Source organism: Malus sylvestris, chromosome 9, assembly GCF_916048215.2.
Source record: "Malus sylvestris chromosome 9, drMalSylv7.2, whole genome shotgun sequence".
In the NCBI taxonomy this organism is placed as follows: domain Eukaryota; kingdom Viridiplantae; phylum Streptophyta; class Magnoliopsida; order Rosales; family Rosaceae; genus Malus; species Malus sylvestris.
In genome coordinates this window covers 11,635,957-11,660,897 of record NC_062268.1, presented here as the reverse complement: position 1 = coordinate 11,660,897, position 24,941 = coordinate 11,635,957, and the positions used below count along the sequence as shown (strand labels likewise).

The following is a 24,941-nucleotide window of genomic DNA, read 5'->3' as shown; positions in this document are numbered from 1 at the left end:
TGCTAATATGTTGACACATATTCTTTAACTTAACCTAAAACTTAACTCTGTTAACTTTGTTTAGTTCAGAACTCCCCCGTGAATCCGTGACCCTGAAAAACCAACTTGGTTTTGGTCTCCCTCCACTCTCCGACTCCTTTCTCTCTCTCTCTCTCTCTCTCTCTCTCTCTCTCTCTCTCTCTCTCCCGAAATGCTCCAATTCCACGAGCACATCATAACCGAACTCCTCGACGATCCTCAAAACGGCAGCGGCCTCGTCGTTCTCTCCTCCGGCCTCTTCCTCCCCAGACTCATCGCCGCCCTCCTCCTCCTCCTCCACACTCCTTCTCAGGGCACCCTCCTTATCCTCTCCCCCCACCAACCTTTCTTCAAATCCCAACTCCTCCACCACTTCCACCCCAATCCCATCCCCGAAATCTCCGCCGACCTCCCCTCCCACCACCGCCACTCCCTATACACCTCCTCCAATGTCTTCTTCATCACTCCCCGCATCCTCATCGTCGACCTCCTCACCAGCAAATTACGGCCACCTCCCAAATCGCCGGAATCATCATCCCCACCGTCCATGCCCTCACCGAAACCTCCACCGAAGCATTTATCGTCCATAGAGAAGTTTGTTCACTCAACAGCAGAAGGTGAAGAATCCTATTTGGGTAACAGTTTTTTATTTTTTTGGATTTTTTTTTAAATTTAAATTTTAAATAAATAAAATTAACAAAGTTAAGTTATAAATTAAGTTAAAGAACATGTGTCAACATATTATCAAGAAGACACAAATAAGACACAATTTAAGGGATAGTAGACTGGAGCCCCAAAATAATGCATATGCATGCACTGCTACAAAACATGGTAAAGAACTAGTCACGACTTGGAAAATGGGCAACGGAAACGCCTATTTCCAAAAGATACTAGTGCTGACTTTTCTGGAAAACAGCCATATAAGTCATTGAATCAACCTCGTAACATTTGCAGAATATATTAAAATATTTACGGTGAACAATTCCACAAAGTAACAAATCTATATGCAAATGCAAAACATTAGATATCCACTGTAAAGTAACCAAAGACGTTCCATTTTTTCATCAAATATCAGTCATATATCCAAATAGCATAATCAAATAAAGATAACACGACATAAAGTTTTTCATATGCAATTCTTCTCAACAACCAGAATATGCAAACCATTTAATTGCTTTACTAATGAAAATTCATAGTAGCAATTAAACCAATCAAACTTGTCTTAAGATTTGTGAGAAAAATAGAGTCTAATTGTTATATTAAATCACATAGAAAATCAAGAAATAAATCAAGCGTCAAAGTAATGCATGCACATGAGTAATCAATATTTAATGAACATGACGTAATGGATTAGAAAATTTTGAAAATACAGTCAAAGCAAGTGTTGAACATTCTGTCCTTAAAACAAGTTTACCCCCCACTACATGGTTGATCGGCGCTTGTCTCCCAGGATACAACGACCACGTCCTTGTAATAGTAGCCCTCCAAATCACAAAACTCCAATGAACCACGATTGTGTTGAATACTCCCTCATATGGACTCAATGGGACACTACAAAACTCTCTAACAAGTGCACGATATGTATGAATAAGTGAATGTAAAAGTTAGTATATGTTTACAGAGGGCTTTCCTATTTATAGAATTTGAGATATTCTTTGGAAAATATGTGATTCGTAAAGAGTCACAACCAAAAGGCACAACTTCTAATTTCGTGCAAATAATAAATTTAATATAATAATATTAAATTTTCCAACACAATTTAACATTTTGTTCCAAACTATGCACACAAACGATCGAATTCATGCAAAAAAAAAAAAAAAAAAAACAGCAATTTCAAACTTTTTCTGGTCACTTGGTTCCAAAACAGTATGAATTGCAAACTAACGTGAGGGCAACAACAACATACAGAGATAAGCAACCCTAGGGTTATCCTTCTCAATCTCATCCGCAACTCGAAAAATCCGAGCAATTGAGGGAAGTCCCGGGGGCACAACTATGCTGTCCAACGACTCGTCCTCGTTCGGCGACTCCAAAACCCTTGTGGGCATTCTCGTCATTGCCCTCGAAATTGATCGAGACGGCCCCCGGAACGCGTTCTTCGTACCGCTGGAGCTCGCCATTTCCGAAAAGCACCGCCAATCCTCGGCAGTCTCCTCTCGGTTTCAGCTCTCACTTATTCAGTGTGGGATTTTGCGAAGACATGATGTGATCTTTTCAGCTATTTAAAGAGGGAAATATAGGAGAGAGAGATATTTTGGGAAGGAGGTGGGGAAAAGGAAAGCAAAGTGTGTCTTTGCTCTCGAAGCAAGAAAGGAATTGGTGATATATGGGAGGGTTTCAGATGCCTTTTGAAGTGCTTTTGCTTTTAGAATTAGAGAATTGTGATAAACAAATCTTCATCAGCTGCGCGGAAGTGTTTTTTTTTTTTTTTTTGGGTGTTTCTGCTGTCGGAGAGGCTGCTTTCTAAATTCACCGGAATTTGCTTAATTTTCGAAGTTAACAGGGCGGGGACTGTGACTCCGCAAAGAAGAAAGAAGGTGGGGACCCCTAAAGCCAGGAGGGTGACACGTGTAATATCCGAGAAATTGACATATATGATCAATTTTCTTAATTTTTTAATTAAAATAGGAGAAATCACTCGTGTGCCCACCATGCAACTCCATGCACATCATGCACAAAAAGTGAAATAACTACTCACATATAAATTGTAAAAGCTCACAACTCGTTGCATCATTTTTTTTTTAATTTTAAAGAGAGCTACGTGCATGTAGTGTACGAAACAGGATTTTCTCTTGTTCTAATCTTTATCCTCTTTCGCCCTTTCATACTTGAATAGTTAGGATAAGCCATATTAACATTTTATATTAATTTTTTTTATAAAAATAATAAGATAAAAAATAAAGTGTAAGATAAAGGGAGGGAAGAAAAAATGATGAGAATAATTCTGTAGTGTACATACATGTAGTTTTAAAAAAAATGAAGGATTTAGATCTCCTTAAAAAAACATCAAACCAATCACTTCTACTCCAAAAATTCATCAATGTGTTCACATCAAATTAACGAAAACCCATTTCCCAAAACCTTCAAATTTCCTCAGAAAACTCTCAACTTTTCGAAAGATCACCCAATTCCTCAGAAATTCCCAATTCGAATAGAAAAATGGAGAAATTTGGCTGTTGCTTTCTTCTGTATTTGGCCCACAATAACGACTGGGTTTTAATACTGAAGCTTGTAAACGAGAGACATGAAAATTATAAGGCCTAATCGGATAAATGGTCCATGTGGTCATAAGGTATTCGGATGATAGCCCCTTTGGTAAAAAAATTCGGATTTAAACCCCTGTGGTCTAAATCTGTTAGGATTTATGCCCTTCTGTTAAATAATGCTGACATGGTTGCCACATATATGCCACGTGGCTGCCAAATGTCTGCCACGTGGCAAAAATAATAATTTTTTATTTTTTTTTTAAAAAAAACCTGAATTTTTACAAAAAAAAAAAACCCAGATCTGCGAGAAGAAGAAGAAGAAGAAGGAAAAGGGAGAGAGAGGAGGGTCGCGCGTGGAGAGGGCTCCGACGAGGGGGGGAGCTGGTCTCCGGCGGGAAGAAGAAGAAGAAGAAGAAGAAGGAAGAAGGAGAGGGAGGAGGGTCGCGCGGGGAGAGGGCTCCGGCGGGGGGGGGGGCTGGTCTCTGGCGGGAAGAAGAAGAAGAAGTCCGGGGGGGGGGGGGGAACGAGCGGAGGGCGGGGGGAGCTTTTGGGTTTTTTTTTTTTTGTAAAAATTCAGGTTTTAAAAAAAATATTATTTTTGCCACGTGACAGACATTTGGCAGCCACGTGGCGTATATGTGGCAGCCACGTCAACATTATTTAACAGAAGGGCATAAATCTTAACAGACTTAAACCACAGGGGTTTAAATCCTAACAGACTTAAACCATAGGGGTTTAAATCCGAATTTTTTTACCACAGAGGCTATCATCCGAATACCTTATGACTACGGGACCATTTATCCGATTAGGCCAAATTATAAATTTTAACGTGGGGGGCTTGATCTGGATCTGCCTCCCCTGGATGAAGTCCAACTTCTCGTGGCAGAGGGTGACGTGCACGACCCCGTTACCATCAAGACCTGAGATACGAGCGATCGCCTACCATCCAAAAGAAGTTCAGCCCACATGTGTGTGGGTACAAATTGTGATATATGGGACAGAGTTGCTTAAAAGAAAAATACACTTGTGAATAGTACAACATGAATTTTATTTTTTTTAGTGCAAATAACAATTCCATATTTTTATTGTTAGCTTTCTAATATTTCAAGCATATTAGAATGCGAACGAAAATGAAAATGATGAGTACAAATGATATAAAATAGAAAAAATAATGAATACGAACGACATGTAAATGATTGTTGTTGTTCATTATTTGGGTCAAACGGTCTGACCAACATGCTGGTTCGATATTTAATATGGACAAGCATATTAACACACTACGGACTTTGGACATGGTTCATGTTGTAATGTTATCAATACTTCAATTACATAGTTATCAATATGTTTGAAGTTGAATTCCACGCTCTAAGTAACTGATGATGGTTATGTTAATCATTTAATGACTAAATTTTTATTTCTTGAACACGTAACCTTTTACCAGTAACCTTATATTATCCTCAAATTGCATGAACAACCTTGCATAAATTCTTTTGCTAATGACTGATCCTAGCATTTCTCACTTGTTGAATTATTGGCCATGTACTAAACAAAATCAATATTATCTAATTTAAAATATTTTCATTCAATTTCGTATGTAAGATCATATTGAAAACAGAAATTTGGAGAGAAAAAATCTGGTTACAAAGGGTCGGTGCTTTAGAAGATCTAATCTGTGCCTAACTCAAAGGCAGAGGACTCCAAATCCAAGAACTTAGGCCTCGTTTGGTATACAAGATTGAGTTTGAATAAATAAGCCACTATTTAGAAAGTTATCAATCTAGTCCTAGACACGAAACGAGGCCATATATCCTTGGAAGCATCCACCAATTCCGGTGGACGTTCAAAATTATGCAATTTAACATCATAAGTGGAAAGATGGTAGCAGCTAATGATATGCATGAAACTTGGAATAGGCAGTGAGTGGGAAAGACAAGCAACTACAAAGGCACTCTACTTAATCTTCCTCGTAAAATTAATTGTTGTGATTCTATGGATTTTCACAGGATAAATTATATTCTAATCGCGGATATGAACTTAGAGATGCTAAAAGCTTCAATGCAGATGGAAATTTTTAAGTTTCTGTCCGAGAGGCAGTCTTGTCTTTCCTCCCTGCAAGGATCCTGGAAATCTGCAGGCCTCTGCTGAATGCTTGGTTGAAGAGGATACGTGTTTGGAACTCTGATACAAACGGGAACCATGACAAAATGGCTACCGGCATGAAGATCACTAGTCCCATTATGTAATCGTATGCTCTTCCAAGCTCCTTGATTGATTCCCAGAACCCTAGCCCTTTGAACATCGGCCTGCATGCTTGTCCGATCTTGAAAGAATGAAACAAACAATTGGTTTAGTGAATACAATTAGGAAAAGTTTGGGACATTGTTTCTAAGCATAATTTTGAGACGGGTATTTTCGAAATGAAAAAACTCTCGACGCTTAAACTACAGAAAACATTTAACTTACCAGAAGAAGGGCCCAGCCTGTGGGTAGAAAGGCAAGGATTGCAGCAAATAGATCTGAAATAGTAAGGCCGAAAACAACAAATAGGACAGTCATGACTGACATGAAACCAAGAAACAGAAGCGCTTTCAGAATTCTGAACATGAGCTGAAAGTCGGTGCCAAATCTTCGTCTACCCATGGAAACCATCTGATGGAAACATGCAAAATAAGCAACATCAGATATACCATATCATCAGAGAAGTAACATTTTTATCTGTAACCCAGTCAAAACCAAGTCCAAACAACCTTGCATCAAACATACTTACTAGTTATTAATGATTTTTATTTGCATACCTTTAAAACGAGAAGAACAGTTACCATAACCACCCAAGAAAGTCCATAAACCTGCAAAGAAATTGAAAAAAGTCATAAAAAATAGGCCTTAAGGCTAAACAACTATTTATAGGCCAACAGGAGAACAACTAGTCAAATATAATAGAACACGAATATTACCAGTAAACTCTTGCTGTGATGAGCTATATCAAGGTGGTAAACAATTCCATATTGGTAAATAAGGAACCGAAGCGCAAGTATTATCTCAAGAATTCTTCCCCGGAAAACTGTGTATTTGAGGTGTTCCTGTTCTTCATCCCACCATGATTCCCAACTTTTGTCAGGTGATATCCCAATACCACCACGGTTTCCCATCCACCTCTTCCACTCTGTCCAATCATCTACAGTTTTCTGCCAGTCAAAGCTGGATGGATTGAATATGAAAGGAGCAAACAACCACGAAGCAACCAGAAACCACATGGAGAAAGTGATGAACCAAAAAAGATTTGAACTCCTATAAGATTCCCCATAGACTCCATACACAATCAGCAGAATCAGCAATTCCAACCCCTTCACAAAGTGACTGCGTGAGTAGAGTCTGTAATTCTCGGAAAACTTTGCATGGACGACAACAAAACCACGGCCAGTTGCACGGTATTTAGATCCTCCGTGTAAGATTGTCCTTCCATAGTAATGGGCTTTTGTTCCAAGTTGGAATGTGAAGAAAACAGAGGCCAACTGCAGCTGCATGATGACAAAATCACCCAAGGCAGTGCGGAACCCTTTCTCTAGGCCAATTTCCATTACCATGGGAAGCACAAGCAACAAGCCCAGTTGAAAGACAGACTGGGTAGCCAAAGCCTCTTCGAAGGCTTTGTTCTCATGTATGGCTGGATTCTCCATGATCTCGTTCTCTAACCCACTCATAACCATGTACATACGTCCATATAAAAACACATATACAATCAGCACAGTTACCTGAAACAATATAATGTCCGTGTCAAGGTGCAATACATAAGTCAGTTGTAAAATACCACATCCCTTCAAGCACATAAACACATAAAGCCAAAGACAACCAAAAGACATCCTCAAAACTCTAATAATGCCCTTCCTATTTATGCAATTCTCAGATTCAATCAATTTATTGTGAATACGGCTGGCCGCTTTATCATCTATAAATATTGTACCTGTCATGGACATTGTCAGTAACATGTATAATCATCTGAAAATCTTCTCTCAAACATGAATTAAGCAATGCCAACCTAGTCCTATAGACAAAGGATGGATTAATGAAGTACAGAGACTGCATTGACATCTGACATGTTGTCTGAGAAATCTACTCAGTATAAACTACTAATGGAACAAAGTAAATCATTAGACAAATGAGATTAGTCTCGCTAGCATACCATACTACTAAAATAGAATCCAATTGTTGTGAAGTAAAAGGACATCATTCTGAAGAAATCAAACCGACGCCCAAGCCGGTAAACATCACGGCTAAGTGTTTGTTCTCCATTTCCATTTGAAACCTTAGCCTCAAAAAGTGATATTTGGTTCATTCCCACGTCACGCCCCTTGCCTACTTGGATATACTCGTGATGCGTTATAAATCCCCCACGCATAGTAGAATTGTACCCTGAAGGCATCAACACAATTAATCAGCAGATATAATACTAAATTAGTGGATGATCGTGTTAAGAATGGAAAATTACCTGCAAATATATCCTCGCTTAAGTTTATTATTTTTGAAGCTTTGCTTATGCCACCCCTTGTTATGTGGAAGATTCTATCAAATATATCAGGATGACCATAATGGAACCGTACCCTGTCAAGTTGGAATGGCATTAGATAGGTACTGGAATGGTAATAGTAAATAAATAACAAACAATTGAGGATTGGATTACGATTCTGGTGGCTAGAGTTAAATGGATATTAGTCCTCTCACCAAGCCCAAACCAAGAAATGAAGTACATAACAGAATTAGAATATGGCTCTGTCAAATGTAATTTAAGGCTTACCTCAGTGGATTTGCCAAAATTCTTTGGCCAATGGTTACAAAACTGGTCTCTTGATTCGACATGAACCAAGCAAGTGATGAAACACTGTACATTAGGAGGAAAAGAAAAATAAGCATATAACACTACAATTGCCACTAATCATCCCATTAAGGTCCATAAATTTTGAACGGATATATTGAAGGGCTGACCTTCCTGTGAAAATATGCTCCCTTAGACCCAATATTGTGGGTTTTCGGTTCCCACGACGACGCTTTAGGAATTCCTCCAACACATTTCTCATTTTGAAAGCTTCTTCAAAGTAATTATCCTGGAAAAAGAGGATGAATAAAGCACAATATAACACCCTTTTTTCCTCTTTCAGGCAATAAGAAGGTAAAATGACCCACTTTGTATATAATTTTTTACATAAAGACAGAAGGAGAGCTACCTGATTCATGTCTATTGTCTGCAGGGCTTCTCCGCGAGTAAAGATAATGGCATGGTTTTGATTTTCAGGTTTTCCTTCGCCAATATCTGTAGGAGGACCTGGAAGCTTGATGCGGTATATTTCCTAGCAATGCAAGAAACAGAAGTATTAGTTATCAACTGTTAGCTACATTCGATATGGCTCATATGAGTGCACTAATCTCAATACAGGTAGGACGGGCCAGCTCTTAATTACTCTATTCTATGTGTAGATTCCTGGACACTTGTTTATAGATGAAGCTTGTCTACAACAAAATGGACATCTAATCAAAAGTACTATTACAATATATACATTATACCACCTAATCCTTCTCTACTTTCACCCAAAAACGATATATACATTATACAACTATGTTGTATAAGAATAAGTTTCTTCCTTTGTTTATTTATGAAACTCTAGCTCTCCATTACATTCTTCTATTTTGTTTATTAAGAAAAATATGCAACCTCTCTTATGTTATTATTCTTGGTCTTGTCTTCATCTCCAAAATAAAAACCACAAATTTGAATTAGTAATTATTTTCCCACAATAATAAAAAAATCCAATTCATGCACAGATACATACATTACAAAAAAGAAGATAATTCAAGAAAATATTTTATATACTAGAATAACAGAAATTTATTACTCAACAAAACTGAACCAAGATTAACAGAACAATTCACTTTCACAATAAAGCTGATTCCTTCCAGTTTATGCGCATAATATACTTCAATAGAAGAAAAAAAAATTAGTAGCTTTATTTCCCGTTCAAGGCACATACTACTATGCTATGCACTGTTCAGTGTGTATGGAACAAGCAGTCTTTTTCCATACCTCATCCCATTTGTCACCTCCCTTGACTAGAACAGAAAAATAAGTTTTTTGGGGTCTTCCATTCACTTGCTCCTCCGTTGTATCTATGTAAGCAACACGTAGAGATGGATACCTACAAAAAAGTTTACAAATTAAACGATGCCATCAACAATTTAAATAGCAAAGGAATCTACTCATTGTTCATCCCATGGCACTATTGACTCACGTTAGCATCAGCTTCAGGATATTAGTGTAACAACTTTTATCCCGAGCTTCAATGGAGTTTTTCTGAGCACCATAGATCTGACAAGAAACTACATATGTAAACTTCAAATCTGCCAGAGCTTGTGCACGATCTAGAAAAGCCTGCTCAGCCTGCTCATCATTTTCGCTTAACCCCGAGGTTTGGTAGCCTCCCAAAAAATCTGCAACATAACCATATGCCACTTTACTAGCTTCTACAAAATTTTGGAACCAAAATCAGATAACATTGCTCTTGAAACACATTATCTGTTACAGAAACCACTAACCACTATCTCCTGCTGTTTCCAGGACACACTGAAGGTCTAAAGCCTTCCTATAGTACATCATCCCTCTCACTAGCAGAAAAATACAGATTAAAAGTATAAGATCACATATTTAAATGATAATTATACAAGAGACCAATTTACTCATTAATCCAGACCTGTTCTAGAAAGTGTCTGTGCCCTGTAAGATACCCACTGACGGGTTAACTCTGATCTGTCCTTCCCAGGAATCTCATTCTTAGGATCTTCTAGCCGTTCCTGGAAATTTGTCCATTCATCTAATTGGCAATCATAGTTGGTTGGCAAGGGTAAGTTCAAGTCAATTTCAAAAAATGAAAAGAATAATGCAGATATGAGACTGACACGCACCAGGATATATTTTCTGCAGGTAGAACAAAACTGAGATTCCATCCTCATTTTCTTTATTAAGTTCCTCATCAGAATAGATGACATCTTCTTTGTAATAAGGAGTCAGAACACTGAACCATAAATCAGGAAGAATATTGAACTTATTTTAGCAATTATCAGATCCCGAAGCATAAAAGAAAATCTTGAAAGAGGAAAGAGACATATATCTTCAACACAAATGTTGGAAGAAAAACCATATTGATCTTTCAACTTCAACCAAGTCTCAAAAACATGTCAAAAGGGGGGCTTTTTTGTTATTTCCTTATTCCATTTAGTTGCCTAATTTTACCATTGACAAACTTAGCATTTACAATGACAGACCTGAATGAGAGCATGTCACGAACTTTGGGAGCACGTGGCATGTTCATGAATAAGGAGTTTGCAAAGAAGGTGATGCGCCTGCGAGCATCCAAGTTTTGAGGGACATTGATGGCAGACTCCTTGACGGTCAAAAGCAAATGAAGTCTGACTACCTATGTTAACATAGAAGATAGTAAGACCCAAAAATCTTAGATAATCAGTTAATGTCAACAACAAAAGAATGTCTCCCAAAGTTACCTTCTCCCTCCAACCCTTATCTCTCTGGTCAATCTTAAGCTTTTGAAACATTTGCTCCTTCTTTTGCTCCTTCTTGACATTTTGAGGATCAATTTTATATGCTGCCTCCAGTATTCTACACACAGAAGAACAAAACCATAAAAGCACAGGAGATGGAAAGGCCCATTTGGTGGTTATTTCAGTTTTTGTTCTGTCACCAGAATGCACTTATTTCTTAGAACTCACTCATGGCCGTTGATCATAACATCCTGTGTGATAATCTCCATGATATCTTGAAGGACATTGATTATCTGACGCATGGAATTATCATCGTTCTCATCTGCGGCTAGCTGCCAACGCACCAACTTAAGTACTCAGAAAGGAAATGTATAATGTCTACATTGTCTAGACTATCAGTTTATTACTGAAAAACTCAGCACTAAAAATTTTAGAAAGGCATCGAAGGAAGTATGTTACCAAGAGATTTAGAAATTTCTCCAACCTCTCGCTAAGAAATGGCAGCCCGCTCATGCGGAAATTAGTCAAAAATCTTTTCTGGTCTATACTACCGTCTACTTCATCGCATATCCACTCTACAATCCTGTTATGTAAGATGAAACATATAGGGAGGATAAAATTGTGCAGGCTGATTCTGGTTATCTATGACATTCAAACTGGTATGCTTCTGACTTACATCTTATCTGCTTGATCTTCCAAAAGGCCATCTATAATATCCCTGAGTGTCTGATAGCATTCAATTACTGCTGAGTACATATAATCATCAGTCTTGATCTTTTTAAATAAATCATCATCTGCCTTCCCCGTAAAATCTTTTGCCATGTCCAATGCTATCGGAATCTTCACATGTGAAAAAAACAATAATAAAAGTTACTGAATGGGTTTGTACATAAAATTAACATATGAAGGCATGTAAAATATATACCTTACTAGCAAGCAAGAAAGGAGGCCACTGGACAACAGACAGAGGACTTGACAAATATGGAACAAGCAGCAGATCTCTATCTCTGTAAGGTTTATTTTGAACGGATATAATCAGCAACTTGCCAAAACTGCGTTGAAAGGTAAATTAGAGAGCAAGAAGTGGTTAACCTATTGCTGATAAGGTCCTCCCATCGCATTGAAGTTATGAACTCATTCCACACCTGAGAGAAATTAGCAATGTTCTTTCGTTGGCGTTCCTCATCAATGTTCTTTCGTTGGCGTTCCTCATTCTGCCACATCAAAGTGTCTACTTTTAGTCAAGGACATGGAAGAAAAAAGATTTCAAGTCATGTTTTTTTCATTGACAAGTAGTACCAAACAAATTACCTGCATCAGTATGTGGTGCGCAGATCATTTATGTATGGTATGAAATATATTATGAGGCACAAAATCAACTTAAATTCCATGTACTACAGAGCAATATGAAAACAGTGATTAAATTAGTACCATCAATGGTCCTTCCTCGTTTGCATCCTCATTTTGTGACGGCATAAGACGATCACTGAAAGCAGAAGGCACAGACTCAAATCTTGACCTCAACATCCCAAGGGTCCGTATCTGAGAGACAAATAGTTATAAAGGGATCATTGGGAAGAAACCAAGACTAGCTGAGAGCTTGAGACTGATATAGACACGTTAAATGTAAAACAGAGAGAACAAATTTGCCACCAACCTCACCCAAATGGCTGAAGGCTCCATGAATTCCACCAAAGATAGTAGAAAATATTGCATACCATATTTGAGCATCCATAAAATAAACCTATACACCAATAATCATTAAAAAGTGATAATTTACATAAGCATGTACAAGAAATGCAAATTTTATCACATGACAGTTTTCACTCGAACAGAATTTCTTCAGCGGTTCACTTACCAGGACAATTGGAGCCCATATTGCAATAACAACGCCAATATTATGAGTTACTACAGCAGTTCCAAATGTGAATTTGTAGTAAGCACAGGCTACAGTTAAAAACATTTTAAGTAAAAGCGGTATGGCAAAGTTTGAAATATTACCATTTGGAAAGAACTCATGCCATTGATAATTACTTATAGGCATCTTCATTATTATTTTTGTTGGTGCAACAAGTGGCAGTATCTGTTATCGTAATATACAAATACAGATTAGTAATAAAAAAATATGAGTTCAAAGGATCCTGAAAGGAAAAACGCTCTATAGTAACTGAAACATGGCCCTAAAATAAAGTGATCACACCCCAAAAAAGAGAGTAGTTATACCCTATTTCTAGGACCAGGTACACATGAATTCAGCATTTGGGCATCAACTTGTCAACAGGAAGTTAATGAAGTTTGGCATCTATTTACCATGTATACAGTTACGATTCATACAAATGAGCACTTAATGTTTCACAACTTGACAGGGTAAAGTATCCTAGTTTAAAAAGAAAATTATTGTTGTTCATCTCTAGGTGGAATGCATTAGGAGACAAAGGTAGCAGAAAAAATAAGAAGCAACATTAATATAAAATTTGAGTTCTAGAAGTATGAGTTCAGCCTAGTGGAGTTGAGAACTCGAGCTGGCTAAGACTAGAAATCATTTGATGTTCTTTAAATATGTTGCTTCTGGTTTTCCAGAATAATCTTTTCCACTGGCCAATGAGAACAAAGCCAGGTAACTTAACATTTCATCATACCTTTCTCAATGGATCTATTACTTTCTTCAAACTTTTTAGGTTATACATTATGTGGTAATCTTCAAATATGACTTGCTATAACTGATTTAGGAAAATATTAACAAAATATGTAATCCTGGTCAAAATTCTATACATGATGATATACCATTTGAGATTCAAGGACTATCACCCTTATGTTGAGCCTGTGTGTGGTGGTCAAGGAATTCTGTTTCGTGTTATTGAAACTTATAGAATTAGCTCAGTGACTTATTTGTGGACTCAGGCTGCTATGTATCTCAAATTTCATAACACTTCAGTTTTAATTTCAGGAGCTAAGTGAGTTCATGCACACACAACAGATTGTACATGTGCGGGTGTGTTTAAATCATACAAATACCTAAATGTATATGCCACTGCCTGCTATGTATGTATGTGAACATGAATAAGAAATGGAAAATAAAAAAAGGGTTTAAGATCAGAAAGAAGAATATTGAAGAGAAACCACCTCCACATAATAGCTGAACGATAGCTTGCTGATTAGCAGCATGATCCAAAACAGCGTATATCTGAAAAGAAAGGTAATTCTGTTAAAATCAGAACAAAGGCACCAGAAATCAAATATCAATAGTAATGACTAATGAGTGGAAAGACAAGCAGCAAAATGGTGAACCACCTCAGAGCTTTTCCCACTCACATTCAACACCCCACTGTCAAATCAATACGCAATACGTTCGACCAGAAGAACTTCACAAAAGATCAAAAGGTCGTACCCAGTGCACAAGGCTCCCGCTTTACACAGGGTCTGGGAGAGGTGAATGTCGGCTAGCCTTACCCCCATTTATGGAGAGGCTAGCCTTACCCCACTGTCAAATGATGAAGAAAAATAATAAAAGTGAAGATACTTTTTACTTACTTCAGCAGTGAAAAGACGTCCTCATGAAGCCCTCTTCCTATATACAGTTTTGGCTGTAGTATGGCCAGAAACACATAAAAAAAAATCATTCAAATATCCTTAACTCAAGCAAAAATAACAGAGCAAAAAGATATATCTACAACCACAAGGCAACAAGAAATTTGTTTCAGACATGCTTGCCTGAGCCCACCACATAAAAAGAGTGACAATCCTCCAGTTTGAGCGCTCTAGGTGCCTCCGTAAAGGTGGAAGAAAAAATAGCACAGCAGCCAATATATTAGGAAGCAGATAGAGCGCAACAGCATAATTATAAAATGATTGATTCCGCCAATCCCTAGCCCAACTGCTGAAGAATTTTAGAAGTCCTGTAGGACTCTGCACAGAACTAGAATAACCAATGGGCAGAACCACAGCCCATACACCAGCTACAGCAAATTTCAAGAGGTATCGTAGTATTTGAGTGAATTTCAAGCTCTTCCAACAATGCCAACTAAGAATTATATCCAGAGTGGCTGAAGAACATATATACACAAGATAAGAAAGTGTAGCAGAAAAGTCAGTAAATAGATGGCATGCCATTAGAGCAGAATATAACAGTATACATTATAGGGAAATAAATGCCAAGAACACCCACCTTGTAATAAGTTGAGGAAAGCATAAGTGATGAAGATGCTTAAAACACTTCTGAAGACATCCGCATCAAAGAAAGCAGTCAGAGAACCAGAAGGACTCCATGCAACAATAAGCATAGCCTAAAAATCAGAATATAGTGAGGCACATTCTTTACAAGAATTGTATAGAATTAAAAGAAAAGAGATTCTCCAATCTCCTTTTCATCTTAAAAACACATCCTTTTTTATCTAGGAAACATATCAACCTCACTTTTGTTCAGGAGTAGGGATGGGCAAATACCCATTGGTTATGGGTAATCGCGGTTACCCGCCCATTTAAATTAAATGGTTACGGTTATGGGTAACCGTTTAGATAAATAAACGGTTATGGGTATAACCGTTTACCAGCGAAATTTAAATGGACGGTTATGGGTATTAACCGCGGTTATAAACGGATAACCGTTTACCCATTTATTTTATATATGTAAAACTAACACAAACCATGTTCTTGATCCAATAATACTTAGCACCCAATAAATTAGCAAGGAATTCATCGATCATTCTCTCAATAACACTGCTACAGGAATGATGATTCTCATTATCAAGGAATTCGCCAAATTAATTTAAATTCTTTGCGGGTAACCGTGAAATTGACAGAAATGTCTTCTAAACAATTTTTGTAACCCAATAATACTTAGCAAATATTATATTTACCTTCATTGGTAACAGTTAAAAATATTGTCCGTAAACTATTATTTCAATTATTGGAATGGTATAAGAACTTAAAAAATTAAAATACGGAAATGTATGATGAATGTACCTATAACGGTGTTTAATTGTTAAAAAAAAAAAAAATTATGACAATTTTTTTAAAATTTTCAAGTTGTTAAAAAACATGAAGCCGGGTGAAAAAAGGGGTAATGGTAAAAAAAAATAAAAAATAAACAGGTTAAAAAGGGTAAAAGGGTAAATGGGTATTAAACGGTTACAGTTAAATGGGTATGGTTAACTGTTTATAAACGGTTATGGGTATGGGTATAACCGTTTATGCAATTACCCAATGGGTAAACGGTTATGCGGGTATGAGCATAAACGGTTATGGGTAAATAACCGCGGTTACCCGCCCGCCATAACCGTTGCCCATCCCTATTCAGGAGTAGCAACTTTGATTCAAATGGAAAAGCTCCCCCAAAGAAAAATGCCACACACTCTTAGCGGCAGTGATGACAGTTTTTTTCTTAAACAAAGCATTACCCTATTTTGCCTCCATTCTGAATCCTGTAACTTCCCCCACCACCTACCCAGCCTGCCACTGCCAGTTTTCCACCCACCATATCCAATCCTCCTCTCACAAAACAAAACAGAATATAGAAAGAGAATACAAATTCGTATCTTTTCCATCACTCTCAAATTCCATCACCACCACTTAAGCTTGCATAGATAGGAATTTTTTTATTTTGTTTTCTATTTAGTATAGACTATAGTATTCCTATATTGTTGGTTAAAGAGCTTGAATAAACTATGGTTTAGAATTCAAGTCCACGTGCTTAGAGGAATTCAAAATCCAAATTTCTTTGAAAATTAAACAAAACAAATCAATCATCAAAGTGGCATCTTATGTCATGTTGGTTCTTGAACTACTGGCCTGATATGAATTGAGGTGGGCATGGAAAATGACAACATCATAGTATTATAACAGCATACACAGCTGATATGGGTGATTTCAGAAGCAAGGGAAGTGTATGCTTGTTTTTCCAATCTTGTTGATATGGATAGGAGAGGGCAGGAAAGAGATATGCTTGTTTTTCCAATCTTGTTGATATGGATAGGAAAGGGCAGGAAAGAGAGTACATTATTTGTACGATCATACTGAAAATCGAAAAGCAAACCAAAAGGTCGATTCTTACCATTCTTGAAAGACACTTACGACATGGAGTTTAGTGTATATCAGGATTGTGTATTTGAGAACTCTAGGGGAGTTTGGAATCATTACTCAAACTATAAACATATAATTATAAATTAAGACTACCTGGAAAGCCAATATCAAGAATATCCACATTCGATCAAAACTTCTGTAGAGGTGCCAAAATGTTCGGACTTCTACAAAATTTGTTTTAGGTTTCCTCCTCCCACCAGCAGCTTGATTTGGCCTCTATTAAACATGTATGCAGATGAATACAAATTTATTAAGAAAAAGTAAAAAAAATCCTATGCATGTGCAGACACAAATTATGTTCATGTATGCAAACATTGTGCATTATGGACATGTTTCCATGCACATGTAGCACACAGAAAAGTCCAACTCATAAGAGAAGAGGAATTTTAGTAAACTTTGTGTAGCAATAGGAGTTTTGTTTCTTCTGAATAGAACACTGGAATGAGATATTATATAAAATGTTTCCGAATATGTCTAAGTTGACCATCCCCCACTCAAAGTTATAAACAGACAACCTCTCAACAAAGATAAGTACCTTATTTGTTGGTTGAATCCCATCTGAATGTCTAAAAAAGTCTGCTTTAGGGTCCATTGGCCACCCTAGCCTAAAACATCTGTCGGACCTAGAAGGAATAAACAGGCCTTTCAGCTATTTATATCTGAATGGATCAAAAGCAAAATTTACCATCAAAGATACTAACCAAAAGTATTCATTTAAATCATCATAATTTCTCCATCTTGAATGACTTGCCTTGCCATTTTTGTTTCTCTTTGCTTCCTTTGCAACAAAAAAGAGATGCAACTTTTGAATTGCAAAATTGTAATAAAAATGGTTCTTGTGGAGAAATACAGGCAGTAGAATACAATCCTTACCTTGTACAAGACCTGGTAGATAGGAGTTACAACATCCCTCAGAAAAGATTCTTCATCCCGTGCTGTTGTTTCGTATATTTCTCCAGTAGGTGGATGAGCATTGCTAGATAAAATTCCATATACCTCTTTGGCCATCTTAACAATTATGGAAGAAAAGTGTTATCAAACCTTATAAGTTTCAGGACATGTAAAAGTGAAACTTCTGAAAAAGTTGTGTATTAAGAACAAGCATGATTCTCTACAATCTTACAGTATAATATTTATGTCGTAGACTAGATTTTTATGTTTTACTTTGCAACTCACTAGTATGTACTTATGGACTTTCATTTTGTTCTTCTACTGTTTTAATAAATGGTGAGGAATTGGTTTCAAAATCAAGTTAGCTATCAGGAGGCTAGCTATAATAAGAAACGAAGAAAATAATGAAAACTACTAAAGGATTTGGCCATTCACTCCAGACCATTCATCTTGATGAGCTAACATGAAAAGAAAGCATACATACCTGATGGAAAATATAGCATAAGCATTCAGGCATGAACCGAATATTTGAAGCTTCACCCCATATGAGAAGATAGAGCGCAATGTAAATAAGTTCCAATTGTTGTCTGTCATAATCCGGAGGGAACCTTAAAAGTTGTGGGAGGAGGGAGGGACAGAGATACCAAATGAAAATTAGTAGTCCTGAAATGGTGACAACTCTATATGAATTCAAATTAAGGCATCAAGTTATAATTGATGGTATTTAGATCGCTCACCTAATATTTGTTTTACGATGCAAATAGTTAAACCAGGAACGATAATTCTTAAAAATTTTCTCACTCAATTGTTGTACAGTGGCACTGTTCAACTGCAATAAGCTTTCTGTTAATCTTTAATCATCACGTAAAATACAGTCAAGAAAAATGGGAGCATGTAAAACTCAAAGCAAAAAATAAACACAAAGCAACTCAAAGGAACACAGATGTACCTCAGTGAAATTTTCAAGATTTCTATGTCTTACGTCCATGTTGGCAAGTAGCAAGAGTAAGTGTTCCCTCTGATTTGCCACATTTCCTTTCTTCAAACCACAAAAATGAAATTTCCATTAAGAAAAAGGTTAGCATACCCATAAAAGTTTTAAACCTAGGGCATATAAGAACCAAGGTAAGATAAAAGAGATGGGTATTTAGGGCAGAAGTTACCTGAAACCCGAAAATAGAAGAAAGCCAATCGAGTATATCATTGACAGGTTTAATCCTCTCTGTAGGCACTGTTGACTTGTCATCAGGATTCGAGAGCTTCACATGAAATTTTGGCGTTGGAAGACTGTTCACATTTTGTAGAGCACGGAGCGCTGCTTTGATCTAATATTTGCAGGTGAAAATAAGACAATAAAGCAGTAAGCAATAGAGAAAAATAATATTTCATGAAACGAAATCAGAAAGGAATGGAAATCACATATACTGCCCATGTACAACCTCGGGAAGTTCCATAATTGCTGGTTTAACACCAACAGTATACAGCGGAAGAATGTTATAGTTGACATACTGCTCCCTTTTCTTCTTGACATCTTCAGCCATCTTCAGTGTCTGTAATGACACAATTATTTTCAGTACCTTCTGCATCAAACTGTCTGTTAAGGACTTGCGCATCCCCAAATCATAAAAATCAAACCTGTTTGTCTATTTGGGTTTGAGGTACCACTGTCGTGAGCACATCATAAAGTACTGTTGCAATCTGACAATTCTTAGCCATCTCTTCCCTTCAAGAGTTAGTGTCCAAAAGTATAAGATACAATGATTAATCCAATTAATCAAGCATATCAAAAATCAAAGACAAGCCTTACGGTTTCTTTGTGTACTCTCCATCTTTGATATTTTTCTCATAGAATTGGTGGTAATACTTCACAATTTCTTGTGGATCAGATCTAGCAAGCTGATGTTTTGTCACTATTTCATCCTGCAACGAATAGAATTTTAAGAAATATAAAGACACTTCAATTCATTTTCAAAAGCACTTCATCTAATATAGATATTGGTAATGATATTTTAGAGTTAGGATTAGCCTTAAAGATTATTTTAAAATGGTAGAGCCTGGTATGAATTGTTCCCTTATTTCCTAACAGCTTAAAGTTTTGGGTCCAATCGTTGTCCGCAATGGAATCAGATCTCTAATTGCAGGAGGTCTTGAGTTTGAAACTTCTAATCATGGAAGACAAAGGATAAAGGAGGAGAAGAAGAAATAAAATAAATCTTGCCACATTAACGTACAGATGAAATCACAAGTTAACTATTCATACACACACCAACGAGAAATATAAATGAAATGCTAAGATCATACCAATCTTCACGAAAAATAAAATAAAATACAAGAAACCATTGACAATTTAATGGTCTACCTTTTCAAGTTTGTTCAAAAGAAGTGTCTTAAACTGTCGAACACCACGTCCACTTGATGTTGGATCCATCTTGTGTGCCTTCTCAAATCCATGGAAGCGGCCTGAATGCACAAAAAATATCAACCTAACAGACTAACATATTCTGCCACTGCCATCAAGAAAGTGCTTTCTGCCGTACTCAAAACATACACACCAAGCACATTACAAGCAACAATGAAGCTCACTTACCAAGCTAAGCAGGAACACTTGACACAAAGAACATTAAGATTCTATCCCCATTGGCAATATAGATTAAAAATATTATTAATGGGAAATGAAAGTTGTATTAAGATTTTCTGCCATATATTCTCGTTTGAAACAAAATAGCACCTACAGTGAGAAAAACGTTTTATTGAGGGACAAAGAAACAGTAGAACAATAGAAAACTTCCAACAAGAGGCATGTATATGTACAATGGAGAAAATTTTCAAGCCAACAAGAAATGCCAGTTATATGGACTTTATCACCAGAATATAGGTAAATCTAACTGAAATGCAAGTTTTCTAGTTCGACTAAGTTGTATGATGCCCATATACCAATTACCAACCAAGTCACTTCTTTATCCAGGCTTCCGACTGGTGATTGAGGCAAACCAATCAGGAAACAAATCTGGGGTCTTCCTGGATGGATTGACCTACGACTGATCTACTCAGGCCCTTTCCCACTGACTTCTTCCTTCATTCGGAGAAGTCATCAGGAATGGAACCAGTGGAAAGTCGTATGCAGAAGAACAATAGTATGCCATCAAAAATATTATGTGGCTAACATTCCTAATTTTCTTTACAGGGCTTTGATTTCTCTTCCACCTACGGTCTACCAACCACACTTCCCCCTCTCCTTCTCCTTTCACCAACTAACATGGGATTATCGCCATTCGTAAAGAACGGTAAAGCATACATGGAGGAAATAATGAATACCGAATTCAACAGTTTAACATTTTGTTCCAAACTATGGACACACAAAAATTCATACTTTTTCTTGTCACTTGGTTCCAAACAGTATTAATTGTAAACAAACATAACAGTGAGGGCAACAATAACATACAGAGATAAGCAACCCTAGGGTTGTCCTTCTCAATCTCATCCGCCACTCGAAAAATCGGAGCAATTGAGGGAAGTCCCGGGGGAACAACTATGCTGTCCAACGACTCGTCCTCGTTCGGCAACTCCAAAACCCTTGTGGGCATTCTCGTCATTGCCCTCGACAATGACCGAGACGGCCCCCGGTACTCGTTCTTCGTACCGCTGGAGCTCGCCATTTCCGAAAAGCGCCGCCAATCCTCGGCTGCCTCCTCTCGGTTTCAGCTCTCACTGATTTCAATGTGGGTTGTTGCGAATTAAGGAAAGATGTCATCCTTTTAGCTATTTAGAGAGAGAAATATAGGGGGGGGAGAGAGAAAGAGCGAGATACTTTGGGAGGGAGGTGGGGAAAGGGAAATCAAAGTGGGATTTTGCTCTCGAAGCAAGAAAGGAATCGGTGATGCGAGGGTTGGGTTTTGTTTGTTTTCAGATGCTTTTTGAAGTGCTTTTGCTTTTGGAATTGGAGGATGATAAACAAATCTGCAATCAGCTGCCCGGAAGTGCTTTTGTTTTCCTGGGTGTTTCTGCTTTTCGGAGAGGTTGCTTTTTGAAATCAGCGGAGTTTGCTTAGTACTGGAAGTCAATAGGGCGGGAAGGGATCTGTGACTCTGTAAAGAAGGAGAACATTTTAGTTGCGACGGTAACACAAGTGATACATTTTAATATAAGTAATGAGAAATTTTATTTTTTAAGTTATTAATTTTTTAGCACATATATCGCACTATTTGTATAATGTCACGTGGTGTACCAGCCGTGTACCGATCACATTGAAAAATCTCACATAAAGAAGAAAGAAGGTGGAGACCGCTATGCCAGGAGGTTTACACGTGGAAAATATCCAGGAATTTTTTCTAGTATTTTCATTTCCCTGTATATAAAGGGAGAAGATAAATTTGTTAAGGCATCTTTCCGCATTAGTGAAAATATGTTGTACCTTTATATGATGGTTTGAGTTCGGATTCGATGGGTGCTTACTTTAGAATCTAATTTACTTACGTTAAAAAATAGATAAATAAACAAATAAATTTGTTAAAACATTTATAATGTCAAAAATGCCCCTTTCTTTCAACTTTTGATGAGTAAAAATAAAATTTCAATTAAGTAAGTGCAAAATAGTAAAATCATTTTTAAATAAAAATTCAAAAGAGGTAAACAAGTTTGTGGCTTTTTTATGAATTTATTATATAAAAATTATAAATGCTTTTTTCATAAAAAAACTAAAAATTTAACAAATATATAACATACAAAAGAGTCAATTGACACGCGATTAGCAGGTTTCAAGAGGCTAGTTAGTTTTAATCGAGCACTATATTTTGAGCATAATTAAATTTTCTAATGTTTCAAGCATATTATAATAGGAACAAAAATGAAAATTATGAGTACGAAAGATGTGAGATAGGAAAGATAATGAATACGAACGATATGAAAATGATTGTTGTTGTTCATTACTTGGGTCAAACGGTGAGACCAGCGTATTGGTTTGATATTCAATATAGACAAGCATATCAACACACTATAGACTTTCGATATCGTTCATTTTATAATGTTATCGATACTTCAATTACATAACTATTAGTAGGTTGTAAGTTGAATTCCACATGCCAAGTAACTAGTTATGATAAAATTTTAAATGGCTAATTTTTATTTCTTGAACACGTAATCTTTTACCTGTAACTTTATATAATCTTTCCATTGCATGAACAACTTTGCATGAATTCTTTTACAAATCACAATACTAACATAGAATTTTGATTTGATTTTGGTTGTTAACATAACACTTAGATGAAAAAGGTGACTTTGGTTGATTAGATGTTTGTTAATGCTTTTCTTTTATCTTCTTTTTAGCAATTGGGAATAGGGGTTGAACCTTGGAGTGGATACATAGGGTGAGCTTTTACCTTTGAAGTGTCCTCTGCAAGAATTCTACTATTCCTTTAGTTAGGTTTCCCAACAAAAGGTCGGTCATTTGGTGTGAGCGGAATAACGCATCTTCAACATCTTTAAGAAACCCCTTGCTACAATTCTTCAATTCATCACCAATATGATTCGGTGTCGATTGTACTTTAAAAGTTAAGTCTTCCACCATTATCACGGGATCTTCCATAATTGGAATATTGCTGCTCCTTAGGCTCTAAGTTGTTTGTTGTCTTCCCCTGCGTGAGTTAGGCTTTGGTTTTCACGTTTACCCTTTTACTTGTTGGTGCTTTGAGTTTTAATCACATTGTTATCTTTTATTATTCTTTTTGTGCTTTGCCCTTGTTAATATATTCTTAATTTAACCAAAAAAAAAAAAAAACCAAAAGGTCTGTGAAACTGAAGCAACATTAGTTCAGAAAAGTCATTACCTCCATGGCTACAAAGCATGGATTCTTGTTCTTAGATTTACTAGCAAATAATGGCCGTAAAGGAGATGCTTACAGCTCAAAGACATTACAAATTTACGATGCAAACATCGTGATAAACTTCCAGTTGGGAGGCATCTACATGTAAATGGGGCAAGGAATCACCAGAGGATTACTTAACATGATGGAAGCATCCATTGGCAAAAGTGCATCCTCATAGCAAGATAAATTTTGGGTTTCAACTATGGTGTTATATTCTTCTCTCAAGGAGGAAATATATATACAAGTACAAGGATATTTGGTATATTTAATTCCAATTATCGGAAAACATTAAATCCTGATTTTAGGTACATTCATTCAGACCAACATATGTTGAATTCCTATCGTATATTGACTCACGCCAACATATATTAAATTCCTATAGTACATTGACTCACTCCAATATTCCCCATCAAGTTAGTGTTTAGATGTCTCTTAAACTTATCTTATCAAGTGAGTCATGAAACACTTTTACGAACACCGCATGTATTAAAACATCTACTAGCTGTCATTCTGTCCTCACCAATGGAATGTCTACTAACTGAATAGTTTTTCATTGATAAAATGTCAGTACACCTAAACATGACACATTTCAGTCAATCTTTGCGAATATCTCAAGGATATTGACATATTATTAACCAGTCGCGGACGCGGCGTCTGTGTTCCAAAGAGATATACTGCCAAAAGAATATTGGTGAGACATGCAAGCAATTCTATTGGGCCAAAAAGGCTTATGAGATATGATCTTGTTGGACCACGTACGTATAGTCGTCATGTATTGTGTATGTGACAGCTAATGGCTCTAATTGCCCACCAAAGGTTTCCTCATCCGTGTGTTCTTCTTCCACTTGTTCGGTTGCTCCTCATGTGGTGAAGTGAACAAATGAACATGCTACAAAACATGTCCGCATTAGCTACAACAACGATTGATTGTTCACTATCGAGAAGAGAAACTTCAATAGGTATTAGAGCAGTTCTCGCATTGGGTGATACCAGCGTAGAATCAAGTGAAACCAAAATACATAAAGTCTAATTCTTTTGTAAAAAGTATCATACAGATAATGTGATCGAGAGATTCCTACATATTTCTTTCTCTTCGCTATCTGAGTAACCACATATCTTTGAAATTGTCATACTTGTGTATATATGGTTGACACACTATTTTCTTTCTCCAACATTTTCTCATGATATGTTAGGTGTCACCAATATGTTGTATAAAGTTTGTGAAGGTAATTTTATCTATCAATCAAAACTTATTAATCATTGATAGTTATACTTTTTATGAATAGGGAAGGGCGGGGGGATTCAAACTTTAAAATTCTTCCCACACTCATTTGGTCATTGGATT

General features: G+C 36.8%; 1 protein-coding gene across 3 annotated transcripts in view; it reads right to left on the bottom strand.

Moving 5' to 3' along the window:
• Nucleotides 1–21,791, bottom strand: part of LOC126582165 (callose synthase 7-like) — a 35,290-nt gene extending 13,499 nt beyond the window's left edge. Inside the window, exons 1-42 of one of the 3 annotated variants that reach the window (XM_050246182.1) lie at nucleotides 21,178–21,777; nucleotides 20,095–20,195; nucleotides 19,543–19,655; nucleotides 19,371–19,458; nucleotides 19,175–19,285; nucleotides 18,899–19,060; nucleotides 18,685–18,774; nucleotides 18,473–18,564; nucleotides 18,220–18,343; nucleotides 17,718–17,852; nucleotides 17,546–17,622; nucleotides 17,380–17,467; nucleotides 16,938–17,060; nucleotides 14,932–15,049; nucleotides 14,478–14,809; nucleotides 14,298–14,350; nucleotides 13,890–13,950; nucleotides 12,768–12,849; nucleotides 12,625–12,674; nucleotides 12,424–12,510; nucleotides 12,198–12,308; nucleotides 11,859–11,980; nucleotides 11,692–11,773; nucleotides 11,443–11,606; nucleotides 11,226–11,349; nucleotides 10,995–11,098; nucleotides 10,770–10,884; nucleotides 10,533–10,684; nucleotides 10,173–10,282; nucleotides 9,962–10,081; nucleotides 9,807–9,875; nucleotides 9,503–9,701; nucleotides 9,298–9,409; nucleotides 8,444–8,566; nucleotides 8,205–8,323; nucleotides 8,017–8,100; nucleotides 7,711–7,823; nucleotides 7,405–7,634; nucleotides 6,179–6,976; nucleotides 6,020–6,070; nucleotides 5,688–5,873; nucleotides 5,032–5,544 (exon numbers count right to left, since the gene is read on the bottom strand). In XM_050246182.1, the coding sequence (XP_050102139.1) occupies nucleotides 5,296–5,544; nucleotides 5,688–5,873; nucleotides 6,020–6,070; nucleotides 6,179–6,976; nucleotides 7,405–7,634; nucleotides 7,711–7,823; nucleotides 8,017–8,100; nucleotides 8,205–8,323; nucleotides 8,444–8,566; nucleotides 9,298–9,409; nucleotides 9,503–9,701; nucleotides 9,807–9,875; nucleotides 9,962–10,081; nucleotides 10,173–10,282; nucleotides 10,533–10,684; nucleotides 10,770–10,884; nucleotides 10,995–11,098; nucleotides 11,226–11,349; nucleotides 11,443–11,606; nucleotides 11,692–11,773; nucleotides 11,859–11,980; nucleotides 12,198–12,308; nucleotides 12,424–12,510; nucleotides 12,625–12,674; nucleotides 12,768–12,849; nucleotides 13,890–13,950; nucleotides 14,298–14,350; nucleotides 14,478–14,809; nucleotides 14,932–15,049; nucleotides 16,938–17,060; nucleotides 17,380–17,467; nucleotides 17,546–17,622; nucleotides 17,718–17,852; nucleotides 18,220–18,343; nucleotides 18,473–18,564; nucleotides 18,685–18,774; nucleotides 18,899–19,060; nucleotides 19,175–19,285; nucleotides 19,371–19,458; nucleotides 19,543–19,655; nucleotides 20,095–20,195; nucleotides 21,178–21,391 (5,838 nt within the window). In that variant the 5' untranslated portion in view covers nucleotides 21,392–21,777 and the 3' untranslated portion in view covers nucleotides 5,032–5,295. Of the gene's footprint in view, nucleotides 1–1,924; nucleotides 2,279–5,031; nucleotides 5,545–5,687; nucleotides 5,874–6,019; nucleotides 6,071–6,178; nucleotides 6,977–7,404; nucleotides 7,635–7,710; nucleotides 7,824–8,016; nucleotides 8,101–8,204; nucleotides 8,324–8,443; nucleotides 8,567–9,297; nucleotides 9,410–9,502; nucleotides 9,702–9,806; nucleotides 9,876–9,961; nucleotides 10,082–10,172; nucleotides 10,283–10,532; nucleotides 10,685–10,769; nucleotides 10,885–10,994; nucleotides 11,099–11,225; nucleotides 11,350–11,442; nucleotides 11,607–11,691; nucleotides 11,774–11,858; nucleotides 11,981–12,197; nucleotides 12,309–12,423; nucleotides 12,511–12,624; nucleotides 12,675–12,767; nucleotides 12,850–13,889; nucleotides 13,951–14,297; nucleotides 14,351–14,477; nucleotides 14,810–14,931; nucleotides 15,050–16,937; nucleotides 17,061–17,379; nucleotides 17,468–17,545; nucleotides 17,623–17,717; nucleotides 17,853–18,219; nucleotides 18,344–18,472; nucleotides 18,565–18,684; nucleotides 18,775–18,898; nucleotides 19,061–19,174; nucleotides 19,286–19,370; nucleotides 19,459–19,542; nucleotides 19,656–20,094; nucleotides 20,196–21,177 lie in introns of those variants that run through there. The other 2 variants (XM_050246183.1, XM_050246185.1) reach the window with 2 other exon arrangements.
• Nucleotides 21,792–24,941: the final 3,150 nt, after the last annotated feature.